At 37.7% G+C, this 27,620-nt stretch overlaps 2 protein-coding genes across 3 annotated transcripts; one reads left to right on the top strand and one right to left on the bottom strand.

Annotated features, from left to right (window-relative positions):
- Nucleotides 1–55: 55 nt before the first annotated feature.
- On the top strand, nucleotides 56–12,113 carry LOC308698847 (macoilin). The gene is made up of 10 exons (XM_081379250.1): nucleotides 56–1,731; nucleotides 1,937–2,063; nucleotides 2,410–2,533; nucleotides 2,639–2,808; nucleotides 4,496–4,925; nucleotides 5,045–5,203; nucleotides 7,085–7,255; nucleotides 7,470–7,596; nucleotides 9,134–9,308; nucleotides 11,034–12,113. The coding sequence occupies exons 1-10, from the start codon at nucleotides 1,612–1,614 to the stop codon at nucleotides 11,219–11,221; spliced, it is 1,791 nt and encodes a 596-aa protein (XP_081235376.1). The 5' UTR covers nucleotides 56–1,611; the 3' UTR covers nucleotides 11,222–12,113.
- On the bottom strand, nucleotides 12,086–27,368 carry nrbp1 (nuclear receptor binding protein 1). Of its 2 annotated transcripts, none has more exons than XM_081379252.1 (18): nucleotides 26,717–27,368; nucleotides 25,000–25,324; nucleotides 24,662–24,784; nucleotides 23,280–23,381; nucleotides 23,115–23,204; nucleotides 22,552–22,592; nucleotides 22,236–22,330; nucleotides 22,052–22,135; nucleotides 21,897–21,955; nucleotides 21,708–21,806; nucleotides 20,474–20,606; nucleotides 20,280–20,367; nucleotides 20,098–20,148; nucleotides 19,834–19,969; nucleotides 19,573–19,626; nucleotides 19,422–19,485; nucleotides 16,740–16,795; nucleotides 12,086–14,038 (listed from the first exon to the last, which is right to left on the bottom strand). In XM_081379252.1, the coding sequence occupies exons 2-18, from the start codon at nucleotides 25,237–25,239 to the stop codon at nucleotides 13,943–13,945; spliced, it is 1,611 nt and encodes a 536-aa protein (XP_081235378.1). In that variant the 5' UTR covers nucleotides 25,240–25,324; nucleotides 26,717–27,368; the 3' UTR covers nucleotides 12,086–13,942. The 2 variants fall into 2 exon arrangements, with proteins under 2 accessions (XP_081235378.1, XP_081235377.1); XM_081379251.1 differs by having other exon boundaries at nucleotides 25,000–25,302; nucleotides 26,717–26,851.
- Between the last annotated feature and the right edge of the window lie 252 nt (nucleotides 27,369–27,620).

Below are 27,620 nucleotides of genomic sequence, written 5' to 3'. Positions count from 1 at the left end.
AACGCATTTCTGAGCCCCTTGTTCTCCAGACAGCGCAGATGAGGCGCTCGGTTCTGTGTGAAGTTCTCGAGCGTGCGCACATCCACCTCCACTCACGCACAAAGCGCTTCTGCTCAGGTTACTGTAAATGAGACCTCCAGTCTTACTACAATTACCTGGTTAATGGACTAAATAGCCAGCAGGACCATAAGCCATAATATGAAGAAACGCTACATGGATATAGGCAGGCTACGGAAAATGAAAAAGATTAAGCTCACAGAGAAGATTTCCGAAAGGTATGACAGCGCGCGCGCTGCTTTGTTGTTTTGTTATTGCTCTTATTCGTCTTCACCTGAATGGCTCGCGCTTGGCTATTCATAGCGCGCTCAACGGATTGAGGCAAACAACAAACCAACAGCATCTGCTGTTATGATAAGAAATCGGGGTTTAATTCAGAGCGAAAGCTCGCTGTGATTTAATGGATGAACGCAGGGCCGAATCTATAATATTTCGTGTGGAAACAGTGCAGCGGGCCACGCTGCTAACAACATATTTAAATAACAAAAATATCCGCCACTTAACCTTAGCATTGCATATTAAGAAATGTTATGGTATTTTATTTATTTCAAGCTCTGATATTAATGAGCCGAGTTATTGTGTTGTTTGATGCAGTGTCATCCAAGTAGTCTTGTTATTTCTTCATGACAATACGATGTCTGAAAAACAGACAGTCTGAAAACACAGACAAACTGACAAGGGCCTCTGACTAGACAATATGCGCGCAGGAATGTCGTTTATGTAATAGATTTTTTTTCTCAGAGATTATTTTGTTTCTGAGCTGTATAATGTGCCTTGAATTATGCATATTTATAGATTAATATAGCCTGACATTTAATAGAGCTGTGTTCTTAAGTTGTTGGGTGCGTTTTTATTCGATCAGGTTTGCTGATTCCAGACTATTGTTCCTAGTGAGGTTAACACACAACAGTGTTGTCTGAACTGACCCCGTCTCTTCTTTATAGTGTCATCTGGACAATAGCCTCCTGTGTTTATAGCTACGCTTCATAGTGAAATGAACGTGCGCAGATTCTCCTGAAACGGGTTCTTGTTCTTTAAATAGCCATGGCAACACTGTAGATTCGACGTTTAGGTGCTGATGCAGAAGATGAAATGTTGCCATGGTTACCAAACACAAAAGGATGTGGAGAGCAGAAAGCCCGAACAAAGGAATGGAGCACAATAGACTGTGCGACCAAAACATGGATTGTAACGTCTTCAAGGACTTACTTTCTGGGCCTTAACATCTAACGTGTATTCTGGCTCATGTTTCTTTTGAAATACAGAACTGGCGTGTTTGTTTTTGAGTCAATAGGAAGCAAAAAATAATAATAATAATACTAATAAAAGTATCAACAGAACGCGCGTTTCTTTCGTAGTTCTGACTTCTGTTTTGACTTTAGTAAAACGTCAAAACATATTTAATTTTTATTAATAAATATAATTCACCCAAAAAATTGTCTGTTTTTGATAACTCAAATAACACTGCAAAATCATTATTCTTTGTGTGGGGATTACAAGACTAAAATTGTAATTCTACGTCCTGTTTTCAGCGCTTACTCTGTTCTGAAGTTCATGATTGTCTGGATGCTGGTGCTGTTAGCTGACTTTGTTCTGGAGTTCAGACTGGAGTACCTGTGGCCTTGCTGGCTCTTTCTAGGGACCGTCTACACCACCTTCCACTGTCATGGACTGGTAGGCAGCATGCAATTGTATTGTTTACTTTTAGAATAGTAACAAAACCCGGTCTATGGTAAAAAAAAAAAAAAAAAAAATTCTTGTTCCATTTTTATTTTCTATCTAATATATGATATATCAATTTTATGTTCTGCTGCATTTGTGCATTTCAAATGACATAAAAACAGACTTAAAGAAACTAACCTCTGCTTTTCTTTTACAGGCCATCTGTGTGGTTTTTGTGTGTGCAGCATTTACCCTGGACTTATTCTGTTTCATTTTTGTACCCTTACACTGGTTGTTTTTTGCAGCCAGCACATACGTCTTACTCAACTATATGTGGCATACAGGTAAGCCTTAAACGCTTCTAATGAAGTTGCCATTTCATTAACACTCACAGATAAAAGTCTGTAAAAAATGATTGTTGGTTTAACTTAAAAAAAATTAAGTAAGCTGGTTGCCTTCAATTTTTAAGTTTATTGAAATTAAAAACTTGAGTTAATACAATGATTGGTTAAATCGACATAAATTCAAAATATTATGTTATCTGAACCACGTGAATTGATTTGACAAAAGAAAATTGTTGTGATAACAAATCATGAAATTAAATTTTTACAGTGATGCACCTGAAAGTATTACAGACTGTCTAGAAACTTATTTATGTATTTACTTACTTACTCACGTACTTACTCGCAGAGAAGGGCATCTGTATGTCAACTGTGACATTATGGATACTCTTAGTGTATATGGAGGCCTCTCTACGGTTGAGGGACCTGAAAAGCCCTCATGCAAATCTGTCCCATCTATTTGCTGCACACTGGTAGGTCCTGATTGTCCATTTTAGAGCAAATTGTAATTTGGGGTTTTAAATGAACAACAACTTTACCAGCTGTGTTTCATACTGTACAAAAATTATCTCTTCCAGCATTGGTTATCCACTAGTGTATATGGGATTTGATGCAACCTGCTACTTCTCCAGTATGTTTAAGCTGCGTACTCAGAAATCTGTTCAGAGTGACAATGACCTCCACATGGATCTCCTGCAACAATCCCTACCTCCTTATATGCACCTGTACCCAAAATTGTGGTTGGAAGGTACGTGAAATTTCTTTGAAGGGATAGTTCACTTTGAAATTAAATTTTGGTATGTTTTAGCTTACCTCAAGGGCATCCAAGATGTAGCTGTCTTTTTTTCCGCAGTAGTTTCAATTTTGATATTTTTAGGTCAAACCGTTCTTGTCTGTCAGTCGTATAATGCAGGTCTATGGTCACTGTCTCAAAGAGCATGCACAGAGTCCAAATTAAAACAATTCCCCATCGTCCAAATTAAACAATTCCCCATCGTAAGTACACACTGATGGCCTAAGACACGAAACGAGCGGTTTGTGTGAGAAAACGAACAGTATTTATATCGTTTTTACCTCTTATACACAGCCACATCCAAGTGATCTGAGGGCGCTCGCGCATCCTGCTGTGTGACGTGTGCGCAGACTGGTGCATAGATATATACACTAGATGTCGCCTTGTCTACGGCAGTTCATTGGAACGAATGTCTTTAATGCGACATCTAGAGTATATATTTCTATACTGCGCCCTCAGATCAGATCACTTGGACGTGGCTGTGTATTAGAGGTCAAAACGATATAAATACTGTTCGTTTTCTCACACAAACCGCTCGTTTCGTGTCTTAGGCCATCAATGTGTACTTACGTTGGGGAATTGTTTAATTTGGACGATGGGGAATTGTTTTAATTTGGACTCTGTGCATGCTCTTTGAGACAGTGACCATATACCTGCATCAAATGACTGAGAGACAAGAACGGTTTGACCTAAAAATATCAAAATTGAAACTACTGCGGAAAAAAAGACAGCTACATCTTGGATGCCCTTGAGGTAAGCTAAAACATACCAAAATTTAATTTCAAAGTGAACTATCCCTTTAACGGTATCATATAATAAGAGACATATTTCCAAAACTATGTTCAGGAAGTCTGTTCAATAGTATGATATTGTTTAAAGAGACCATATTATATCCTTTTATAAAGTCTAGATTTTGTTTTTGGGGTCTAGAATATGTTTTCATGCTTAAATGTTCAAAAAACATTTTTCCCATATTTTACATCGTAATTTGCTCTGATTGGTCATCTGGACCAGTGCGTTGTGATTGGTCAACCACTTTGATTGTGTTTTGGAAAAGTCACGCCCCTTTATAACCATGAGTTTCAACACACCGTCACCCCCCCCCCCTTTTTTTATTTGTGGATGTGTTATTTAGATGATATATAGTGTGACGTACATTCATGGAACAAAACTCAAGACTACAATCAAGGCTTTTCAGGGGGTTTAGAAACAGTAAAGGCCAGTTCACACCAAGGAATACACTCCACACCACAACTACAATAGCGAATATGCGAAACAATATCGCTGAAATCAACAACAAAAATCAAAGCCAATCAGAATCTATGCTTTCAGAGCCCAAGCATTTAAAGTGGCGACGACAAAACTGCAGCACACGCTTAAAATAAACAGAATTATATCCTCCGCTGGTGTGGACGCTAATATAGTTATCGTTATAGTTATCGTTCTCGGTGTGGATGGGCCTTAACTCCCTTTGGAGCGGACTTTCTGCTTTGTAAGACCTTTGCAGACATTTTTCATGCTCAAACAGCAACTTTACACATAATATCCAAATATTTTAATATTGTTTAGAAAATCTATTTGAATGATGACACGGTTTGCAATTCATTTTAGTAATCAAAAATAATTTCATGTCTTTGTACAGATCCCAAATATAAGGTGGCCAAATCCAGGCCGACGCAATACCAGTGTCCATCTGATGCCGTCACCTCAGAGGACAAACAAAACATGGAAGACTGCCTTCAAATCCACAGACTTCCTGCGAGACACGAAAGAGACACAAATCCACAAACTCCAGGTCCCAAGCATCGTGGAGGTGAACTTCATTTGGACTCTACATCCATGTTAGAAACGACTGAAAACCTACCTCAGGAGGACCAGAGCAGCAAAGCTCAAAGACCCTCCAAGAGCTCCCTGCCTAAAGTGCATCGAGGTTCAGTGAATATCCCTAATAGCAAAGGGGAGAAGAGGCAGAAAGCCCCCAAAGCCATCAACTCGATCGGGGACTCTGCCGAAAGGTGCTCGTCGAACATCTCACCAAGTCCTCCAAACCCACATGCTGACCAGATGTTGAAGTATGTTTGTGTTGTTTAATTTCTATATGTACTGATTGAGCTCAAAATTCATAGGTTTGCAGATGGTTAATGGATTTTGAGTCCATTTAATCAGTGATCTCCATCTGTCTGTTCCACAGGCTGGAACAAGAGATGAGGAAGCTGAAGGGAGAGCTGCAGGCGAGCAGACAGAGTGAGCAGGAGCTGCGCAGTCACATTTGTAATCTCACCAACAGTGAACACAGTCTGCGCCCTGAAGTCTCTCTGCTCAGACATGCAAATGAACTGCTGCAGAACAAGTGAGTCCTCTGATCTCTTCCTGTTGGTCTTGGCATCAGTGCTCTGGTTATTGTTCGGTCACACTGATTGAAGATTGACTGCTTGATTTGTGTCTATACATCAAACAAATGGGGTTTCTTTTTTTATATTATATAACATTCAAATCTGAATCGTTTTTTCACCATGACTTTTATGTATAGATTATATTACTCTTGTCTCAGACTTTTAAACAAACTATGAAAATTCATTATAAAAAATACTATTTATTTTACTTTTAAAAACTATGGTAATCTAAACAAAGACTAAACTATGGTAATCTAAATGACACATTTCATTATTTATTATGCGGATAAGGAACTCCCGCACACTATCGTAACTTGCAATTTAAAAATTAATATTTATTAACACAACGTTTCGGTGACTGAAATGTAATGACCTACCTATTTGGTCTTGTTATCCTACGCACCTATCACCTGCAGGTGTACGATGGAGTTTGTTCACTAATTATTTATTATGCGAAAATGATTAATTTACTACCTTCCCACAACTGTGGCGCCATTTCCATCGCAATCACCAAATACTTGTCCCAAGTGTTACCAAGAGATGAAAAGGAAAACAAACAAATTAATAAAAAATACCACTAGCATATTTTTGAGTGGTTTTTCCAATTAAGCTTATGCAAAAAAAAAGTGTACAAATATAATTTGTTTGTATTCGCAATACATAAAATGCTAGCTCTGCAATTAGAATGTGCCCAAATTACACTTTCTCTTTAACTTCCTATTAATCAAAGAATCTAAAAATGAATCTCGGTTTCAAGTATTGACAACCTGATCTCACGGGAAAACGTACAAATTATACGAGGTGGCTAATTCGTACGAATTCATACGACCTCACTCATACGAATTTTTGCAAAATCGTACATATTTTACGAATTGCCCAATTCATATGAATTCATACGAATGACCTACCCCTGACCCCGCCCCTAAACCTACCCATCACGTGGGTTTAGACAAATCGTACAAATTCGTATGAGTGAGGTCGTACGAATTCGTACGAATTAGCCACCTTTTTATCATTCGTACGAATTCGTCGTGAGATAGTGTTGGTATTGATAATAAATTAAATGTATCCTGAGCAGCAAATCAGCTTATTAGAATGATTTCTGAAGGATCATGAAGACTGGAGTAATGATGCTGAAAGTTCAGCTTTGCCATCACAGGAGTAAATTACATTTTAAAAATATATTCAAATAAAATACTGTAATAATATTTCACAATATTACTGTTTTACTGTATTTTTGGTCAAATGAAAGCAGCCTTGCTGAGCATGAGACTTCTTTAAAGGAGCTGTATGTAAGAAATGTATTTCAATTAATCATAAAATGGCCCTGATATGTCACTAGACATTAAGAAATCATGTTCATTTCAAATACTTATATCACTGACAACAGTAGTACGGCCAGGATATTGTCATTTAAAAAGTGAAGTTGCAGCCCTCAACTGATGTTGATGTGGTCATCTTGTGTTTTGGCCTGATGCCCCACCCTCCACCTATCTACCAATCACGAAGTCAGTAGTGTTTCAGCATCCGGGTTGCCAGCTCTGCTCTAGTTACCACAGCTGCAGCTCCTTGTAGCAGCCTACGTTCCTGCTGGATCCTGCAACATATCTGGCAACCTCGAGTCAGGGGGGAGGGGGAGGGGATACAGTGATTGCAGTACCAGTTTTGGCCACAATCTTACATACAGCTCCTTTAAAAAATATATATTTATTTTTTAAATCACTTGAAAAGTAATGTATACATTAAAAATGAGTAAGCCGTTTTTTATCGTAAGAGTATGTGTAACTTGACCAAATCTAACGCTGTTCCTTTAAAATCTTTGGTGCGCTGCTGTGCAGGATTCAGTGTCTCACAAAATCCAGACAGAAGGACAAACAAAACTGTTCCTTGCTGGAAAAGAAAATCAGAATGGAAACAGAGGCTCGAGTTGCAGTAGAAAAACAAACTGCAGAAGTCAGAGCCCAAAAATTTGACGAAGCAACAATGTTACTCCGGAGCGCGTCACATAGGTAATTGTATTTATAAAGCAAGAGTGCAAGAGGCATTTATAGGCATATTAATCATGTTTGTGTGATGTTGAATGATGCTTAATCTGTGTCTTTGAGACTAGGTCTAAATTACCTGCTTTTCAATTATGGTTATAATTGGCAGAATGACCCTCAATTCAAAATAGCAATGGCAAAATAAACCTGTAAATTGTTATATTTTTTCCATCCACTGTAGGCAAGAACACAGTGAAACTCAAATGTTGAGGAAAAAAGCTAAAGATCTAGACTCAGAGTACAAACAACTACAGCTGGAATATCAGGAGAAAGAAAATCGAATGATAGCTCTAGAGAATGAAGTGGAGGTAAAGGACGCGGTTCGTAGATCTGTTCAGTTACATACTGCATTGAATAGTTGTGATGTGATTGATATTTGTGGTTCACATTTTTGTGTTCTTCATGTTATGTGGATCCGGTAGCTTGCTTTCTGTGGTGTTTTTTTTTTTTTTTATGGTTTGGAATGCTGATTCTGTGTTTTTCCCTGCTGAAAAATCCAGCATTGCTGGTCACCAGCATCAGGTATGTTTTGCATGCTGGGAAGTGGGAACAGCATGGGATGTTTGTTGGTTCCCTGCAAGACCAGCAAAATACAAAGCAGAAACCAGCCTGGACCACCATGGAATTTATGCTGGTTTGTGCTGGACTTTTTCAGCAGGGTTGCTTTTTGTCTTTATTTCTTGTTCCTTGCCCAGTTTAAATGCTGTTAGAGCCATCTGTTATATAAACCATGCCAAGACAGAAACCAAGTCTTTCAGAAACTATTGTGCATCATTTGTATTATGAATTTAATTAAATCGTTTTAATGTTTTTCTCTCTAATTGGAAAGCATTTCCAAATTTCTTTGTGTTGGAACTGAAAGAGTCTGTATGCAAACTAAATGTCTGTATGCAACATTTGAATGTATACATGTACAAAAAATGCACAATATTTTCTGTAATTAGTTAAATAAGCAAATTAATGCTATATAATAATAATAAAAAACTTTTTTTTAATAGCTGACCATCCAAAAATGTATGATCTACAACACTATATACTCCTTTTAAGCTGAAGACAAACATGTAAAAGTGAAGTTTGTAATTATTTACCTCTAGTGGCAACCAAAGGAATGACAAAAATCATATTTCCATATTTCTGCATATTTCCCTGCACACTATGCAAAAGCAGAGCATCAAATGAGCTGAATGCACAAATGTCCAGTATTTATGTCCAGTCGGAGAAATTTGCATGATTAACATACTGCATTCACAGAGATTCTTAAGTGAGCAGCCAGTGGAAACTATCCCTTGATATTAACACTGGAGCTGAAGCTTAAAATTGGCAGACAACATTCTACAGAACGTAGCATGTAGCATGTTAGTAGAATGTCTGCAGTCACTGTGATTTTGCCAAGTAAAACATGTTCCTGGATCATCATTAAGGGCTTTCATACAGGGTAGTTATAGAAGCTAATGATAGGTGAAAACACTGATGTAAAAGCTCCTAATCCTGGTTGTAAGCCTAAACTTGCCATAAACTGTAAACTTGTCCCTCAAATCTGATTGGTTGATTGGAATGTTTTTCCAGGATCAACAAATCTGTTGATCCAGGAACATGTTGTATTTGGTGAAATCACGTTCATCGTCTGGGCAAGCTCTTCACCAAATTCAGTGCATAGTCTAATTTTAAAATCAGAAAACAATTACACACTTAAGCCTTTTCCACTGGAAGTTTATTTGAAACTATGAGATTCAATTGTTCATCTGAATTATTCAAAATTGCTCAAATCTTTTATATCACCATTATTACGACCTGTACTGTTCTGTTACCGTCTCATCCGTGCAATATTCTCATGCTCCTCAACAGACCCTCCAGAGGAACAGATGCAGCGAGCAGGAAGCGGACGCTTTGCTCTCAGCTCTGTCCTCCTTGCAAGATAAGGCTCATCATCTAGAGTACAACCTGAGTGCGGAAACCCGTCTCAAACTAGACCTCTTCTCTGCGCTGGGAGACGCACGCAGACAGCTCGAGATAGCACAAGGTTCATCTCATTTCAATATATACCAGTTATCCATCCAAGACTCACAATGTAACTATTATTTCTAAGAATACATGATATATCAGTGCCATAATGGCAGTTTTTAGAGATCTTCTAAACATCTTCATCAGTCAACCTGGGATATGTAAATGTATACTATGTATCTTTTGGCCATCTAGAGGTTAAAAAAACAAAAACTGCATGCATTTTTCGGAAAATGTTTTGGTTGCACTTCAGCTTTGCATGACTGCGGATGAATTTGACCCTTCACAATAGTGAATGCTTGAGCTACTTTTATCTTCTTTTATCAAGTTTTGTAATGATAAAATACTAGCCTAGAAATCTAGACGCACCCTAGACCACCCATCTTGATGTAGGTCTGGCTTGCCAGGCTAATAAAATACAGGATTTTACTACAAATTCAAAATAACCGATGTCCAAAATGGCCGATATGCCACTCGGCATGTAGGACCGAATCTAATGAGACCAGTGATTTTTGGGCAAACCGTTCAGAAGTTATAAGCAAAAATATTTTTAATACATCCGGACCAGTAGGTGGTGCTGTGCGGAAATGCTGCATGTCACCTCAGATTATACTTGTGATGGCATGCATAGATATCATATAAAGGCTAGATGTCTCGTCTGCGCTGCTGGCCAATGGAGCTCGACATCCGCACACGGCGGCCATCTTACGACAGGGTGCTCGCTCACTCATAACATGGTGCATGTACTTTTAAATAACCATAACTTGCTCAATTTTCTACCGATTTTCAAACGGTTTGGTTTGTTATAAACGTCAGAGATGTAGCTATTATACTGCATACATATGAATAATTGTGTTCAAAATGTTTAAGCATTCAGAATTATAGCCACGTTAATAACGTTTGTAAGAAACCAAACCGTTTGTAAATCCGTCCAGATTTCAGCGAGATAAGAGGATTTGTGTGCGTGCTGCTCACTCACCTTAATTCACAGAGCCCTGTCCTAAGATGGCCGCCGGTGATGCCGGAAGTGACTCCGCCTTAAGACATCTAGCCTTTATATATATCTATGATGGCATGTACCAAGTTTGGTCTGAATACGCTAAAGCGTTGCGGGGAGACAGCCTTGCATCCAATTTGGCGTGCTCTACGTCAAATTCATTTGCGTGTTATTCGAGAACGATTGGGTTTATCAAAAATCTTTAGTTAACTTTTTGCCAGCATGGTCTGAAAATAATCTGATTCGATTTTCTTGAAAATCTGACAAACCGTCTAGGAGTTAAAAAATAAAAAATAATGTTTTTTTGGGAAATTACGGCTTGATGCCGAGGGATCAGAGGAAAACATATTTTTGTTTCTAGCCCTTACGGTTCGAAAGTTATTAACAGAAACGTAAGTGAAACTTTGGACAGTTGGTGGCGCTAGAGAGATTGAGTTAGAGATTCCAAGTGTGCTGTGGTGAACGTTTGGACTGTCCTCTATCAGTGTGCCAAATTTCACAACTTTTTATCATACGGTTCTATGGACTGATGCTTGGCCCCTAAAAATGAGTAAATTTAGAAATGAACTCAGATTAATAAATGCTATAGAAATGTTGTTAATTATTATAATGTTTCTGTTACAGACAAAACTGTATAGAATTTTAGTATAATAATATAATATAAATCAATAAATGAATATAAAATGATTATTGGCTCGTCGGGATCGGCCACAATATTAATATCTGTTTTAATGTCTTTCCCTACAGTTAAAGTTTTGAAACAAGACCACGAGGTTAAAGAAATGAAGCAGAAGCTCGCTGAAGCGATGGCCGTGGCTCCAGGTATGTCGTACATGACCCCGAGGTCCTCTATGCCTCAGTATCTCAAGTTCTTCAACTCTGAGCGCTACATGCTGAATCCCAGAGCACTCATGTACCAGTGTCTTAAGAAATAAGACCGGCGAGGACAAATCGGATGGCTTTTGAAGGATTGTTTTGACTCGACATTCCAAACACGGGGGCGTCTTTGCTTCAAGGTTTGCCTGAAAACTTCGCCTTTTGACATGGCCAACAGCCTCTAGTGAGTCTACGGCTGTGTTCACTGATTGGACACTGAGGCTGGTTATAGTTGACCTTGCTTTGAGCAAAGATTCATTCCAGATGAAATCAAAGTTGACTGTAAATACATTGTTGACCAGCGGATGACCAATCGAATGCTGAGCCTACCGCTGCGAGCTGCATGGACGGCAAGATATCAGTATGAAAAAATTGTGTGAACTTGATGAGGAGCGCAGTTCATCATGAGGACAGGATATTCTGTGTTGTGTAAAACGAAGAGGCTCTTCTTCAGCCATGACAATAACAGGCCAATGCCACACTTGGTCATTCTGTGCCTCATTATTTATGTGAATTCAATTTATATAACAAGCCAATATCAAATGTAAGTCAGTATGTGAATATTCGAGTGCTTTGTACTGTTTTGTATTCTTTTTACATTACACACATTATACAGAAGTGACCAACACCCAAACAAAAACAAAAAAAAAACCTTTGTAAGTTTTCATGTTTCTGGAATCGTTGCCTTTTTTAATGTATCAATGGGATGTTTTTTATGAGAAGTTTATTTTTCTGGCTTGACATACTTTTTTTTTTTTTTTTTTTCTAAACCAAAATGAGATAATGGTTTTATTTTGTAATTCTACTTGTTGGTCTGCATGCCAATTTATGTAAAATGATTGTTTTGGACAAAAAAAGGAAAAAAAAGAAAAATATTTTGATGTCTAATTGTGCATTTGTGCAAGGGCTGTTTTCTTCCAATAATTCTGGGAGCAGTAATAAAGTCAATTTAAATGATAATCGTGTATTCTTCTCCATAAGATTGTAAAAATGAAAACTCTGTCCTTCACTTTTTAAGGTTGTTCCAGTCCTGTGTGAATTTATTTCTTCTATGGAACACATAATGAAAGTCAATGTGTTTCAGTGTTGCTTTGGACCCCATTGACTTCTATTGCATGGACAAAAACAGTTAAAACATTCTTCAAAATATATAGATTGTTTGTATTGTGCAGAAGAAAGTCAGTCATTCAGGTTTTGAATGACATGAGGATGAATAAATGACAGAATTTTCATTTTTTATATTGTACTTGGGAGATGAAATAAAATCCTAATGTTTCCAAATGACAAAATACGACAGACAAAGAATGGAAGTACCCCGTATCTCATCTTTATATCAAGAAATGGTGCAACTTTGAAAAGATAGAGGTTAACAGAGTAAAAGCAGTTATGAGTTTCTGAATGTTTTGCGTGAGACAAAGCCTGTTTCTTTCAAAACAACTACAGAACGAATCATCCGTCATAGCCGGTCTGCATTAACAAAATGAAAAAAGCATTGATGTGGTGTGCTTTTCAGGCATCATTTCCACTCCACTATCCAATATCTGAATATTCAATTTTATAATTGAAAAGAAAGAAGAATCAATTTTTTTCAGTTGTTAAACTGTATTTCATGCATAATCTCAAATGGGCTGATTGTAACAGACAGATGTTGATGTACCATAGAGGTGAATATGAAACTTATTGCCATCAACATAAAATGAATCAGTGCGAACTGCTTGTTTGGACTGAAATGATGCTGCCAAACAAAACCCCAGGAGTTTCAATATACTGCAAATATGCCAAAAAATACAGTATATTTGCATGCAGACCAGTTAAGAAAGAAACAACAATAAAAGATACAAGGAATAATATAATATGTTTGTCAGTCTATGGGTCTTCTGAACATGGATTGATTGTGTCTCTGTTGAAGGCACATTTGAACACGTCTGGTGCACTGTAGATAACTTCTTTATACTGAAACTCATAACTGTGTCACATACAGGGGGAAAAGACAAGTCAAATCAAGTGCCCTTTGCTTAGAAACCATTAAAATGAAAACTTACAGCATACATTCACAGGTAATAAAGGAGGAAAAAAACAGCCGCCACAATGATGAAAGTGAAACACTCTTCAAGATGGACCATATGCATATAGATAAATAATCTGATTACTTTTTTCAATGCATCGAGAACCCCTTTCCTTTCACAGTCGTCGTAGATCTTGCATTGCAGACCAAAGTTAACCACAATTAATAGATGTACCTAACAATGAATCGTTGTACCTTAAAAGGCACAACAATAAAGACAGTGTTATTTGGTCATTTCAAAATAACACAATAACACATTCCCCTTACAATAAAAAAGAATAAATGAATGATTGAAAGGGTGAATAAAAGACCATGAAATATGCATGTGATGTGCCTAAAAAGACAACAAAAAGGATTTGCTAAAGTGCAAACCAGAAGTAACCGATCCCACACATACTGTAAGCAAAAATGTTCCAAAATACAGCTGGTAATACTGATTTAAATAATAACCCGAGTCATTTTTTTCTTCTTTTAAAACAGAGAAGCAGACTGCTACACTGACAGAATAGATGTAGACGGGAACCATCAGCCAACACCTAAAGTGGTGTGAAGCACAGAGCGCGGGGGTCGTTTTCTTTTTGAGGCTCAGTTCGAGGCGTTCTGATCCCTCCCCACAAAGCTTGCATACGATCCTCTGAGTGATGAAGCGCTAGAGTCCCGTCCCGTGCATGAAGGTAAGGGATGATGGAGAGGAGCTGGCAGATTCGACCGTCCGCTATGAGGAAACCGTCACAGGATTGAGAGAGCCGTTACGGCTGTAGAATCTAGAGAAGGCCTCCTCCAGCACGTTAGTGAGACGTGGCTGATCCCCCTTGAGAGAGAAGGACCAAAAAATAAAAAATAAACAAAAGTGGGAATAGCAGATAATAGAAAAAATAAATAAATAAAAGCAATAGTAAAATACAATAAAATAAACGTAATATTTAAAAAAAGTCCATCCTTAAGCCGTGTGTCCACCAAAGCGTTTTTTTTTCACGCGGCTGGCGTGTTTTTTCAATTGTTTTCAATGGGAGCGCCGTGTTTTTAAAACTCCATGAGCGTAACGAGACGCCGAGCGTCTTTTTCACAGCGTTTTTTACAAGTCGCCAAGAGTTGAAGAATGTTCAACTTTGGGTAAAACGCAGTGCTCATCACTGTCCCTTTTTACCCAAAACAACCAATCACAGTGGAGGAGGAGCGTGACTAACACCACAACGACCAACCGCCACACTCTGCTTGTACAACGTCAACAGATGACAACAACAAGCATAATAACGGAACAAAATCATTTAAAACAAGAGCCAGAGAAAATACATTACATGTATTGACATTTTAATATAGAATCAACACAGAAACAAAATGTGTGTGAAATGAGATACAATTAACACTTTCGCGGATATTCCGTGTCATAAGTGTCTCAACTGAAAAAAAACGCCACGCTGGCAAAACGCTCTCAAGCGCCCACAGCTAGGCGTTTTCAGCTAGCTAAAAAGCTTTGGCGGACACACGACCTTAAGGGAACTAAAACACTAATTAAGTTGCAGGCACAACTGAAATATCATATATCCCTGGGAATCCCTGCTATAACAGAACAAAAAGTAGATATGCAAAGCTAAATTATCCATTGTGCAGTATCAGGTATTGTATTAAAGCCAGAGACGGATGAAAGAAGAAAATCTGCTGTTCCACAGATGGTACAGCAACATCCCTTGCATAAGTGGCAGATGACAGTATCGTTGAGATGAACTGAGAAAATTCCTTTAAAGTGAAGAAAGAGCAATGACTGCTCGTTGAGTGTACGTTTACACGACAACGATGTACTAAAACGGAAAACGTTTTTTCCTTTGCGTTTTTCACGTACAGACTACAACGCTGTTAAAACGATCCCAATTCACACGGATCCCCGAAAACAACTAAAAACGCTGTTTAATGCTGCCAGGCCAGTAGTTGGCGATGTTACTTTGTTAAGAAACACTACGTACCTATAGACTGAACACATAATACGCACGCTCAATTGCGCATGACATCACCGTTTTCACAAATTCGCGTTTTGTAGTTTACACAGAGACGACAACGGTGTCATTTTGAAAAACTTGCACTTTGAAAACAGTTTTCAAAAGTTTGCGTTTTCAGGCCCCCAAAACGCCACTGTTGTGTAAATAAATGGCCAAAAAGCATAAAAAGTTTTCCGTTTTTAGTTTTTACAGTGTTGTGTAAACGACCCCTGAGACCGCAGAGGGGAAATTCATGAAGAAAACTGGCTGTGAACAGCAGCAAACAGTTTTATTAGAACCACCAAACAAAAAGCCATGGTAGTGCAGATAGTTATGCTAATTTCCACTAGCGCTATAATGCCAAGCCCTATTGTGGTATTCTCTGGGAGAGGTCTGGCTCTTATTTGTGTATTAACAGAGAAGCTTTTCATGTCTGTTTTTTGGGTTACAGCTAAACCATGGACTCTACTTTGTGTGCTGTTTTTCTGATTAGCTCACAGCGTTTGTCTTTTCTCCTATATCACCCTTCCAGGAATCAGCCACGGCTGATCAAAACATTTCCTCAAGCAACTGAATTATTGATTGGAAACATTTTATTTCTGAATGTTGGCACTAGTGGTATGAGGAAAAAAAACACCTTGCAAATTTGAACCTGGTGACAAATGTTTTAAAAATGGCCATAACATTGAGTGATCTTACAATACTGAATAAACACAGTAACCATACCAACACTGAAACTGAGAAACATCGCTTAAAAGTGTTTTTGATTTGAATAATTTCTCACACTTCATTGTCCTGTGACTGACAAGTTTGCCTCAACTATATTCAGATTCAGTCTAAGAGACGTGATTTTGCCAAGTGCCCATACAAAAAGTGCAATGTCGTCATCTTGGGCAAAGAAATAATGAATTACATAATTAGTTTGAAAAAATTACACTGCTAACATTCTGCCTTAAAAATGATCAACACAGGACCTCATCTAAACGAAATACAGATGCCAGGACATCTGAGTCATTCAGCACGTATTAAAGTACACTACTATTCAAAAGTTTGGAGTCTAAGATTTTTTTTGTTTGTTTTTGAAAAAAAGACTCACCAAAGCAGCATTTATATGATCAAAATACTATATACAAATAAATATTGTGCAATTTTACTACAATTTAAAATAACTTAGAATAACTGTTCGAATATATTTAAATGTTTATTCCTGTGATGGAAAAGCTGAATTTTCAGCATCATTACTCCAGTCTTCAGTGTCACACGATCCATCAGAAATTATATTAATATGCTGATTTGCTGCTCAATAAACATTTCAACATCAACAATATTAAAAACAAATATTTTTGTGGAAGCCTTGATACTTTTTCAGGATTCTTTAATGAATAGAAAGTTTAGAACAGCATTTATTTGAAATAGAAATCTTTTGTTACAAACAAATGTCTTTACTGTCACTTTTGATCATGTTACTTCATAATGCGAGTTAGGGAGCCCAAACTTTTGGACGGGAGTGAACATAACATCTTGAGGGAAAGTTCTTACCTCACTAATGAAGCCAAGCTGGACCAGTTCCACAGCCAACTCCTGTACATTCTCATCTAACACACACAGAGAACACCATTCTTGAGTTTCAGCAATAAGTCAAAAGAAAAAGGCTGTATTATAAGTTAACTTTTCTATACTTTTTTTGGTCACAATTCTGATTCAATCTGATCCACTTCCGCATATCTGCAGAACTCTTGTTTTTGTGACAATTATTTCATAATGCACAAATTAGAAAAGAAAAAAAATCAGACCAGAAACACACTATGCAAGTACACACATTTGAATGCAACTAAACAGATCCATTGTAAAATATAGCTGCAAGCAGCAATTATCGGGGCCAAGCGCAAAGACGACGATAAGACATGCCAACTTGGCTGGGAGTATCAGACCAACTGCAGCAAGGAGCAGTTAAAGACATTTTAATATGATTTAAGGCAAAATGGCTGAATAATGATATACAGTCACTAATAATATTATTTAATGGTTTATCACTTTCGACCAACAGGTGGCGCAATTACGAAATTCATGTGGTGTGGTCAGAGTGAGGTGACAATGACACATACAAAGTTTGGTGCCAATATGTCAAGGAATTGCAGAGTTACAGCCTCAGAGTCATTTTGGCATCATGCCTCAACTTTGTCCCTGCGGTATACAAAAACGGCAACATCTATCGACACGAAATCCATATCTTTAAGTTGGCATGGTCCGGAGATGATACGATTCGATTTTGGTGAAAACTGGACACACGGTCTATGAGGAGTTCGAAAAAGTAGGTATTGAATGAAAATCAAGATGGCGGACAAGAAGTTCGGCCTCACATGGCAAACAAAATGGTATCTATGTTCTTGGCGCGACCCAAGAGATCTATTAAGACCAGTTTCATTGCAATTGGCTAATTTATACAAAATTTATTAGCATTTCTGGAAATTTCATTATAACTTTTGAAACACTGTCCTGAAACGTTTTGATTACTTTCAGGGGGCATGGTGCTGAAGAAACATCCAAGTTTCGTAATGGGACACCAATGCATTCGTAAAGTGTAGCATTTAATATCATGATATCATATTGTAATTACTGGCAATTTCCTTGTTTTGTTCTATTATAACGCCATCAAGAGACACAATCCCACCATTTTTTTTGCATCCTCAGAGTAAGCCCATACATGTGTGTGTCAAATTTGGTGAAAATATCTAATTTTGTTTGGGAGTTACAGACATTTACTGTATATGTATGAGAGCATAATAAATGACCCATGGGTAATTTTGATTGGATTTTTTTGGCACTTACTATGCCACTTTTTTACACTTCCTACGGTGGTTTCATCTCGATCGGTCTAACGGTTTAGAAGATATTGGCACATGTTTTTTTAAGCACTAATTTACCACATTGCGCTAATAACCATAAGGAAAAACCTAGAATGTTTGGTATCATTAGACTCGGCAAGGATTCAGGAATGTAAGGAGATGACTCCTGTGAAAATAAGTCAACCAAATCCAAAGTTGCATGTAAATACTTTTTTTCACCACTAGGTGCCGCTGGTCCAAAACTTCTCAGACTCTTTCAGAGCATCTTACCGATGACCCATACCAAGTTTTGTAACAATACGTTCATGTGTTCATAAAATACAGCATTTTAGTACAAAATTCAAAATGGCCGATATGGAAAAATTGTATATCCGTCGACTCGGCATGACGCCCTGAACCTAATGAGACCACTTTTATGATTTTTGGACAAACTGTTTAGAAATTATAACCAAAAACAGCTATTTTTCATATCTCTGGACCAGTAGGTGGTGCTGTGCCGAAATCTCCGTTGCGGAGATACAGTCTTACGTCTGTTTTTGCAAGCGCTACGTAAAATTAGTTTGCGTGGTATTCCAGAACAGTTTGACGAATTAACTTGAATTCCATAACTTCTTGTTGGCATGGTCTGAAGATGATCAGGTTCAATTTTCGGAGCAACCATTCTAGGACAAGTTCGAAAAAGTAGGTTTTTAAAAAAAATTCTAAATGGTGGAACGATTTACGTGACTTTTTTTTCTAGCCCTTACGGTTCAAAAGTTATTAGCATAAACATGAGTAAAACTTTGGACAGTTGGTGGCGCTAGAGGGATTGAGTTAGAGAATCCAAATTTGCTATGGTGACTGTTCAGACTGTCCTCTATCAGTGTGCCACATTTCATAACTTTTCCGCAATCGGTTCTATGGGCTGCTATAGACTTCCATACGGAAGAAGAAGAAACGGAATAATAATAATAATAATAATAATAATAATAATAAGAACGTCAACAATTTCAAGAGGTGCCAACGCACTTTCAGTGCTTGGCCCCTAATAAGAACGCCAACGATTTCAGTGCTTGGCCCCTAATTACTTAATTTTTCTTAACTGATTCTTTCCTTATTGTGGCGGTACCAAACATAAATGTTGGATGTGAATTCAGGTATCTAGCTATAAACATGTTGACAGCTTAGCCAACTCAGCAAAGCTTCTTGATTCCGAGCAAGCTGACTTGAAAGACGAAACCGACTGTGCTAATGTATCTTGCAGCTGAGAATACATCACATATTTGTGCTGCATTCTGACACATTCAGAACACAACGGCATGTTAAATCCAGCCGTGTAGCTGCAAGCATTTACATACTTGTGTATACTTTGTTTGGGGCCTGATAAAATACTCACTTGGCGCCAAGTCACAACTCAAGTGTCGGTTGAGCTTATCTTCCAGTTTTAGCAGTAAGGTCAGCTAGAAAAAGAGCAGTGAGGAGTTATGGACACAGAATAAACATCTAACTTGCATAACTCAAGCAATGAACACAGAAAAAGAGCTTACATGATGTTTCGCTCCCTCCTCCACAGGCTCGATGTTGCACTGCATCTGTACGACCTTAAAGAGAGAGATTATCTTTAACACTAACATACGATGCTAAAATACTGCTAATCCTGTTGACCAACTGCAACCACACATCTAGACTTGTTTGAGTGGAAAGTAGTAATACGCCACATGGAGAGACAGGGCGAAAGTGAAAAAAAATTATTTCTTCTTAATCATTGATACTTGGTCACCATCTCCTTAAATCAGTCTATTTCTCACCTTCCTGGTCTCCAGCTCTGCAGGCTCAGGCGTAGGCGATTTGACAGAGGGTGGCACGATGGGGGACTTGACAGTCTCTTGTTGAGGCTGCTGTGGGCAGGGCATGCCGAAGGCAGTCAGTGGATAGATCCCATTCCTACATCACAAGAGCAGCGAACATCACTACGTTTGTGCTTGTTTTTTTACTTATTTCTTGACATTTGAATCTGGGCCCATCTCATTTCTTATTCCCCCCAAAAATTTGAGAAAATCTATTTTTCTCACCTCACATCCTCAAGGAACTTGTCAAGCTCCAAGGCAGGAAACTGTGAGAGTCTGAAGGGAAAAGAGACAGGATTACAGAAGCCGTTTAAGGTGTCATGACAGCTGATTCGATCCTCAGGTTCATCCTCATTCCAAACAAGCTATTTCAAAGTAAAACCAATGAATCAAAGAAGGAGGCTCACTTTAGTTGGACCTCTTTCCTTTCCATAATGACCTGGTTGGGGTCCATGTTCTTGGTAATTTCCTCTAAAGCATTTTCTGCGATCAAGTCTAGTAGGCAAAAACAAATGGTTTCAATGTGTTTAGCATCAGCGAATCTTATTCATGAAGGTGAGATGAAATGTCTGAATGGTAATGAGATTAGCTCATGACTCACGCTGGTGACTGACGATACAGTGTGCAGCCAGTAGTTTCAAAAGAGGCACTTCAAACAGAGCTTGATGGAAAAGCAGCTCTCTGGCTGTGGGCCTCTTACTGGGGTCCACCTCCAGACACTTCTGAATAAACTCCTAAAACAAACACACAGAGAAACATGAGACTTCACAATGATTCGTATATATGATTAGTATAAGATTACATTATTAGTATTGTGTAAAAAAAAAAAAGGTTCCACCCACCCATGGGGGGAAATTAACGGTTCCCAAAAACTACCCATTAATTCTTACAGTGATAAAAAAAGAAATAATTATCCAATAAATCTGACTATTAAAAAAAAAAGTTTGTGTGGGTTATTTTAATGTTTTTTTGAAAATTCCAACCATTTCATGTTGTCATGTATTGTGCTCTAGTGCTACTATAAGTATAATTCATCATGTGTCAGCTATACTCGAAATCAAAATAACTCATCATGATCGAGATTTCTTTCAATTCAGTATAATACATGCAGATTTGCAAAGCATATACTAGAGTGAAGGAAACAATCCAAACAGACTGAATGTATTATTTATTTTACTTGCAATCTGAAAAGCCTACTGGAGATTTGCATGCTCAGATTTCACACACATCTGGAATATTTATCAAATTACACAACTGTAACTAAAGAACAGAAAACAACAGTACAACTTACACTAATATTCAAAGATTTGGGGTCAGTAAGATTTTTTTTTTGGGGGGGGGGGGGGGGGGGGGGAAGAAATTAATGATTTTATTCAGCAAGGATGCATTGTATAGATCAAAAATGGCAAAGACATTTAAAATGTTACACAAGATTTTTATTTCAAATAAATGCTGTTCTTTTGTACTTTCTATTCAACAAAGAATCCTAAAAAAATTACCATGATTTCCACAAAATTATTAAACAGCACAACTGTTTAATATTTCTCGAGCACCAAATCAGCATATTAGAATGATTTCTGAAGGATCATGTGACACTGAAGACTGTGACTGCTGGAAATTCAGCTTTGCCATCACAGGAATTAATTGCAACTTAAAATATATTAAAATATAAAACGGCTATTTCACATTGAAATAATATTTCACAATATTACCATTTTTATGTTTGATCATATTAATGCAGCCTTGATGAGAAACATTTAAAAAAAAAAAAAAAAAAGTATATATATATATATCTTACTGACACTTTTTGAATGGTAGACTCAATCTATACTTACTCTCTGCAGTGGGTCTTCCAGAGACTGGATGGCACTATTAATGGCTTCTTGTGACACATATGAGGACTCTCCATTACTTTGGATTTCCAGCACAGCCATCTACAACAGTGGGGGAAAAACCTGAATCTCTGGTCTGGTCAATCCGATACACTGATGAATAATCTGCAGCTCAAAACAAACAGCACTCACCTCTAAGGCGCACATTCCAAAGGAATAGATGTCCACAGCTGTAGTGACACTGGCAACAGCTGAAGTGGATGAAGGAAGGAAGGTCATTTTTACATAACAAGTGCACTGAAACGACTCTAGAATGAGTTTGAATGCAGTTTAAAACCTAGTTTTACCTCCATACTCTGGAGCAAAGAAGTGCAAACTCTTCTGCTCTTCCCGACATGTTTTTACATGGTTATTAATGGTGTCTGGGGCCACTACAAAAAAAAAAAAAAAAAAAAAAAACAGAAACATCAGCAAAAATAATAAAATCTATAACATTTAAAAAGCCATACTTAACACTGTGCTTGAGCCCACCTGATCCGATTTTGATGAGTCCATTGTGCTGTATGAAAATGGTGTCACAGGTCAGGTTCCCGTGGATAATGGGAGGTTCACATGAATGCAGATAGCTGAAGGAAGAATGGTGAGAAACGTGAGTGTAACAGGAGCTCTCCACAAGACATATAATGGAACACCAAAACAAAAAGAAATGCTCAGCTATGACAGTCACAGACAACATTTCAGGTGCTAAGTGAGGAATTTTGTCCATCATCTTTAAAAATATCTCTACATTATTGGTAAATAACAGTATTTGAATAGAGAGAAAGAAAAAAGGGAGAGGTACACAAACCTTAAGGCAGATAATATCTGAGTACACCAGCGTTTCCATGCCTAAAAAAGTCCCACAAAAAGTTAATGGTATCCGGGAAAACAAGTCCACAGCTGATATTATACTAAGTCAGAATATTTCATTAATCGCAACTAATACTTCACTCAATGAAACCAAAACGTGACTAATAGTATTACTAATATCTAGAAATGCACCAAACCTATAACTGGAAAAACAGAGAATAAACAGAGACATGAATGTAAAAATCACTTAAAAGTGTAAAACAAATGAAGATAACTGGTATGATGATCCACTCCATGTTAAAATGAAGAAAATAATGCATTTTGTTTTTATGATGACCTTGTTGATTAAGTACTGACCCGGTATTTAATATTCTCACACCAATAAGCAAGCATAAAAGTTTTAAACAAATCTGTAATGGGTCACACCTGTAGGCAAAGTCAACAATGACTAACATTCAAGCAAGAAATTGAAGACAAAAGATACATTTTAGTCTGCAGTACATTATGTCTCAACAGCTCTTTTGTCAATTTGTCTGAACAGAAAAAGAGCAGCAATCCTACCTTTTCATTCATGGTCTTATGATTCTTCTTTGTCTTCTTTAGAAACTGCTTCAGGCTCCCAGAAGACATGTACTCTGTGATGAAAATAACCTGAAGGGGGTAACAAAATTAATAAATCCAAAAATGACTTGTTTTTTTTATTTTGTTTGTTGTTACATTTCTTACCCTGGCTCTGTTCTCCTTCACATCAGCCCAGTACTTGTGAAACTTCACTATATTCAGATGTTCCAGCTGGATGAGGTTATCAAACACTGCTTTGACTTTTTCCTGAGAAATAGAAACAGAAAAGTAGATTAATTTACCAGGGAACCTTCTTGTATGTAACACAACATCCTAAATTCTAGAGGAAGAGGATACTATAATATGAACTCTTACTTTATTATACAATAACAAATCACGTAAAATATCAGAGTGGGGGAAAGTTTCATTGCTTTTTATGGCTGGACTCACTGCACTAGTCACATGTGCTTATGGGAATCAGCAATGAAGATGGCAAAGCCTGTCAAAACGCAACCTCTAAAATTACTTATTGAATTCCACGATGAGCGTCTGCCAAGCAGACACAGTATGTGGATGGGCCAAACAGATGGCCGTCCACGACTCTATGCCAGCCAAGCATTAATGAATCGAGTTTGATTAAAAGTGCTCAAAAGGCAATGAAAGAGTAAAGTTTGCTATATTAAAAACAGCAGACCTTTTTATTATTCCAACATTCGAGAAATAAGAGTTACATAACCACAGAGAATGATTTTCTTAAATATTTTTCAATAAAAGCTTGGCAGCAGATAGGTCAGACCACTTTGTGTAAGGAGCTTACATCCAGAAATTAAGGCAAGCACACTCATTCTGTGAAGCAATCAAGCTGTCCTAACACTCATAATACTTCAATAATCATTGGTATCGCTAATTCACAGCTTGACATGTTAGCAAGCAAAAACACAGAAAGCAATACAGTTGAATCTGTGGGCAAGAACAGAGATAATAATCAACAGCGAACTTTCAAACCGGCACACTGACATATTATGCATCCTTCAGAGGTTTAAATGAAAGTTCAGCTGGATGTTGAAATGAAGTGTTTTGTGAAACTAACAGCAAACCATCATTTCATTCATATCAAATGTTTTTGAAAGAAGTCTCATGCTCACAAAGTCTGCATATTTGATCAAAAATACAGTAAAAACACTATTATTGTTAAATATTACAATTAAAAATATATATATTTTAATGTTTTCAAATTTTCAAATTTGAGCATCATTACTCTACTCTTCAGTGTCACATGATCCTTCAGAAATCCTTCTAATATGCTGATTTGCTGCTCAAGAAGCTTTTCTTATTGCTATCAGTTTAAAAATAGATGTGCTGCTTAATATTTTTGTGGAAACCATGATAATTTTATTTCCGGATTCTTTGCTGAATAAAAAAAATTGCATTCCTTAAAAAAATTGAAATCTAGAAAATGTCTTACTGTCACTTTTCTTTACTGAACATTTTCTCATTGAAATTTCAGACAGAAATCAGTAGACTTGACAACTACACACAAGTTTTACCTCTTGTAGTTTGAAGTTCTTCCGCTCAGAAAACATGACCTCATTCCACACGACCTCCACACCCTCCTCGGTGTCCATGGCAAGGTAAGCATTGTCGATCCCTGGGACGTTGCGCTGGTTAACCTGTGGGGGTGGAGGGGATTTTTAATTGAAAAGTAAAAACTCATCAGGTTTCCAAGATTCTGCAAAGAAATTATATAAAATCCTCTAAAATTAAAATGATATTAAGACAAAATTCCCTAAAATGATAATTTAGCAGATGGGAATATTATCAGTGAATAACGACTTAAATTTTTATCCATTCTACGCACAAAGCTATTGAAAGACTTGGAATATACCTCCTCTCTCCGTTTCTGCCAGCGTCCACAGGGGCTTTCCTCCAGAATCTCAGATTCATCTTCGCTCTCCTCTTCCTCATCCTCAGTTGCAGGTGGTGCAGGCTGTGTTACTGTGGACACTGGGGGGGACACCGATGAAACCCCCTGGCCGGTAGGTGGTGAGGCTGTGGACTCAGACTTCGTGTCCATATTGGACGGAGGGGCAGGTGTGGCGCTCTGCTTTCCTTCTTCTGACATCATTGACTGATAACTGACAGCCCTGTCCTGTACCGCCACAGGAGAAGAAGTCTGGCTGACTCGCACCTCGAGGGCAGGAGGCAGAGAGCTGTAAGATCAGGAGTCATTCATCACAAAGAATATAAACTCAAATCATAAACCATATAGATATGTATTACAGGCAAATATTAGTAAGGTAGCATGTTACAATAAGGTCTCATTTGTTAACGTTAGTTAATGCATTACCTAATATGAACTGACAATTCACAGTATAATTTTCAGCATTTATAAACCTTTGTTAATGTTAGTTAAAAAAAAAAAATCACAGATTTGGAATCAGATTTTACTTTTTGGAAGTACAACATAAGAATTTTCACCGGAAAATGTCATCTGAACAAGTAAGTAACATCCACTTTTGTTCTGACCAACTAAGGGGAAAAAAGCATTGCAGTAAATCGCTAACGATCACTTATCATATCACGTCAAAACGTGCAAATTATACTTTGTTCATGTTAACGACATCAGCATTGCATGACTACATTTAATGCCTTTCCGTTTTGAATCGAGCTAAGGCAAGCAGATAGTTTTGAACACTGGCTGGCTATGTATTTTCTCAAAAATTTAATTTGGATAATTTTTAACCCAAAAAAGATACGGACTGCAGCTTTAACTAATGAAACCTTATTGTAAAGTGCTATCAATATTAAACAATATTTCACATTTTTCTTTAATAATATCTTCAATAGATAAGATATCATTAATTTCGTTAGTTTAAATCAGTTAAAAGTTATTTTCTTTCAAGGTTCTTCTCACAACTTTCAACCAATTGTGATTTCCCCATGACCTTTGAAGTTGAAAATAATTTGGATAGACTGCAAATATAAAGTACAACTATCTGTTTTAATATTTATTCACTATAAACTGTCATGACTTTTTAATATTTGGTAAACGTAAAAACCATGTAAATAGAAAGTAAACACTTTTCAGGTTGTTATTTTTGTCCCATGTAAATTGTACTGTCTCTCTCTCTATCTCTGAATATAGCAAATTCTAAATTATGAATTTTGGATGTGCCCAAATCTCAAAAGAGGAATCCTCAAAACACTAACTCTAAAGCGAACACACACACACACACACACACACACACACACACACACACAAAACTTTAATAGCAGCAGGAACTTAAATTACCAGCTTTTAAGTGACTTTAACTTTGTGTCACCGAGTCAGTTTAAGCTGAAACACTATGAACAGTAAGGCAAATTCTACATCAAAATAAATAAATAAAAATCTAGACAAGACTGTAGCAGCTGCTGAGGTGTGAGCAGATACACGCTTTAGTGATGTTTACATTATTACTCTCCTTCCTGTCCTCAGTTCAACCCAGGACACAGTTTATGTTCAAGCATTCAAAATAACGTTAGACTGTCCCACATCATTGATAAGAAACAGACGTAACAATTACAGCATACTGCTCCCCACCACATAGCCTATATCTTACTTTAATTTATCCTGGGATGAGCGGCGTCGCCAGCTCGCCGGAAGCAGCTAAACGTCGGTAGCTGAGGACACGGAGGAGGAAAATCCTCAGACAATAAGAAAAAAACGATCAATTCTTAAATGATATGGGTCCGTGTAGGGGTTCAGCTCTCGTTTGTAGAGTTAGAGTTCCACAGAAATACCAAGATATGAAATGACGGTTCAATTTCCCCTTAGCAAAGTGAGAGAGAAGCTAGCAGCGCAGCTCCGCGGCCTCCGGAGCCTTCGCGAATATATATCTGAAAAATAGATTTCCTTGGGCGATATGGTCAACGTTAAATAAACTAATCAAAATATCAAAAGCTGGCGGCCCAGTAAAATTAGCTCAAACAAACAATACAAATATTACTGTCTGTCAGGTTTGATGCGTTTTGTCAGATAGCCGCGGATGCTAAGTTACACTCCAGGATATTCGAGTTCTTCACCCACGTCTTCACAGAACGATTCGTTTCTCCCCGAAACACTTAAATATTCCGACACGAACGGACTCAGATTAATTCAACAGCGATTTCGCTGAAAAAGCTACACGTAAATGACGACAGCTCCGAGTTTTGTGGTACGCCGTTGCTTATTACAGCATGAATCAGGACCAAGTTCACACAGCGGCATCTACTGGATGACATGATTCGAGAGCCATGGGTGGAGCGTGAAGTCCAGCTCCCCCTCTCTGGGTGTCATTTGAGTGTAATGGGTGGAGCTAGAAGGTCCAACTACACCCTTACCCTGCCCATAACTATATCCCTCCACGGCTCCACCCTTTAGATCCACAGAGTTGGAGATGCATGTCATTTGGCTCGTGACGAGCAACACTTGCATGATTCTGACACCTTCACTGCTCATGATTTACCCTTGGTGACCTATGGAAA

This window comes from Scardinius erythrophthalmus (assembly GCF_964197995.2).
Source record: "Scardinius erythrophthalmus genome assembly, chromosome: 11".
Taxonomy (NCBI): Eukaryota; Metazoa; Chordata; class Actinopteri; order Cypriniformes; family Leuciscidae; genus Scardinius; species Scardinius erythrophthalmus.
Note: the sequence above shows the minus strand (reverse complement) of the source record. Positions and strands in the feature narration are given on the sequence as shown.

Excerpts from the sequence above, each read along its gene's own strand:
- LOC308698847 (XM_081379250.1), top strand. The coding sequence starts at position 1,612 with ATGATTGTCTGGATGCTGGTGCTGTTAGCTGACTTTGTTCTGGAGTTC. Across the intron at positions 2,809-4,495 it reads CCCAAAATTGTGGTTGGAAG|ATCCCAAATATAAGGTGGCC; the intron begins GTACGTGAAATT and ends GTCTTTGTACAG. Across the intron at positions 7,256-7,469 it reads CTCCGGAGCGCGTCACATAG|GCAAGAACACAGTGAAACTC; the intron begins GTAATTGTATTT and ends CATCCACTGTAG.
- nrbp1 (XM_081379252.1), bottom strand. The coding sequence starts at position 25,239 with ATGATGTCAGAAGAAGGAAAGCAGAGCGCCACACCTGCCCCTCCGTCC. Across the intron at positions 23,382-24,661 it reads AGAACTTCAAACTACAAGAG|GAAAAAGTCAAAGCAGTGTT; the intron begins GTAAAACTTGTG and ends TCTATTTCTCAG. Across the intron at positions 21,956-22,051 it reads CTTTGCTCCAGAGTATGGAG|CTGTTGCCAGTGTCACTACA; the intron begins GTAAAACTAGGT and ends CATCCACTTCAG.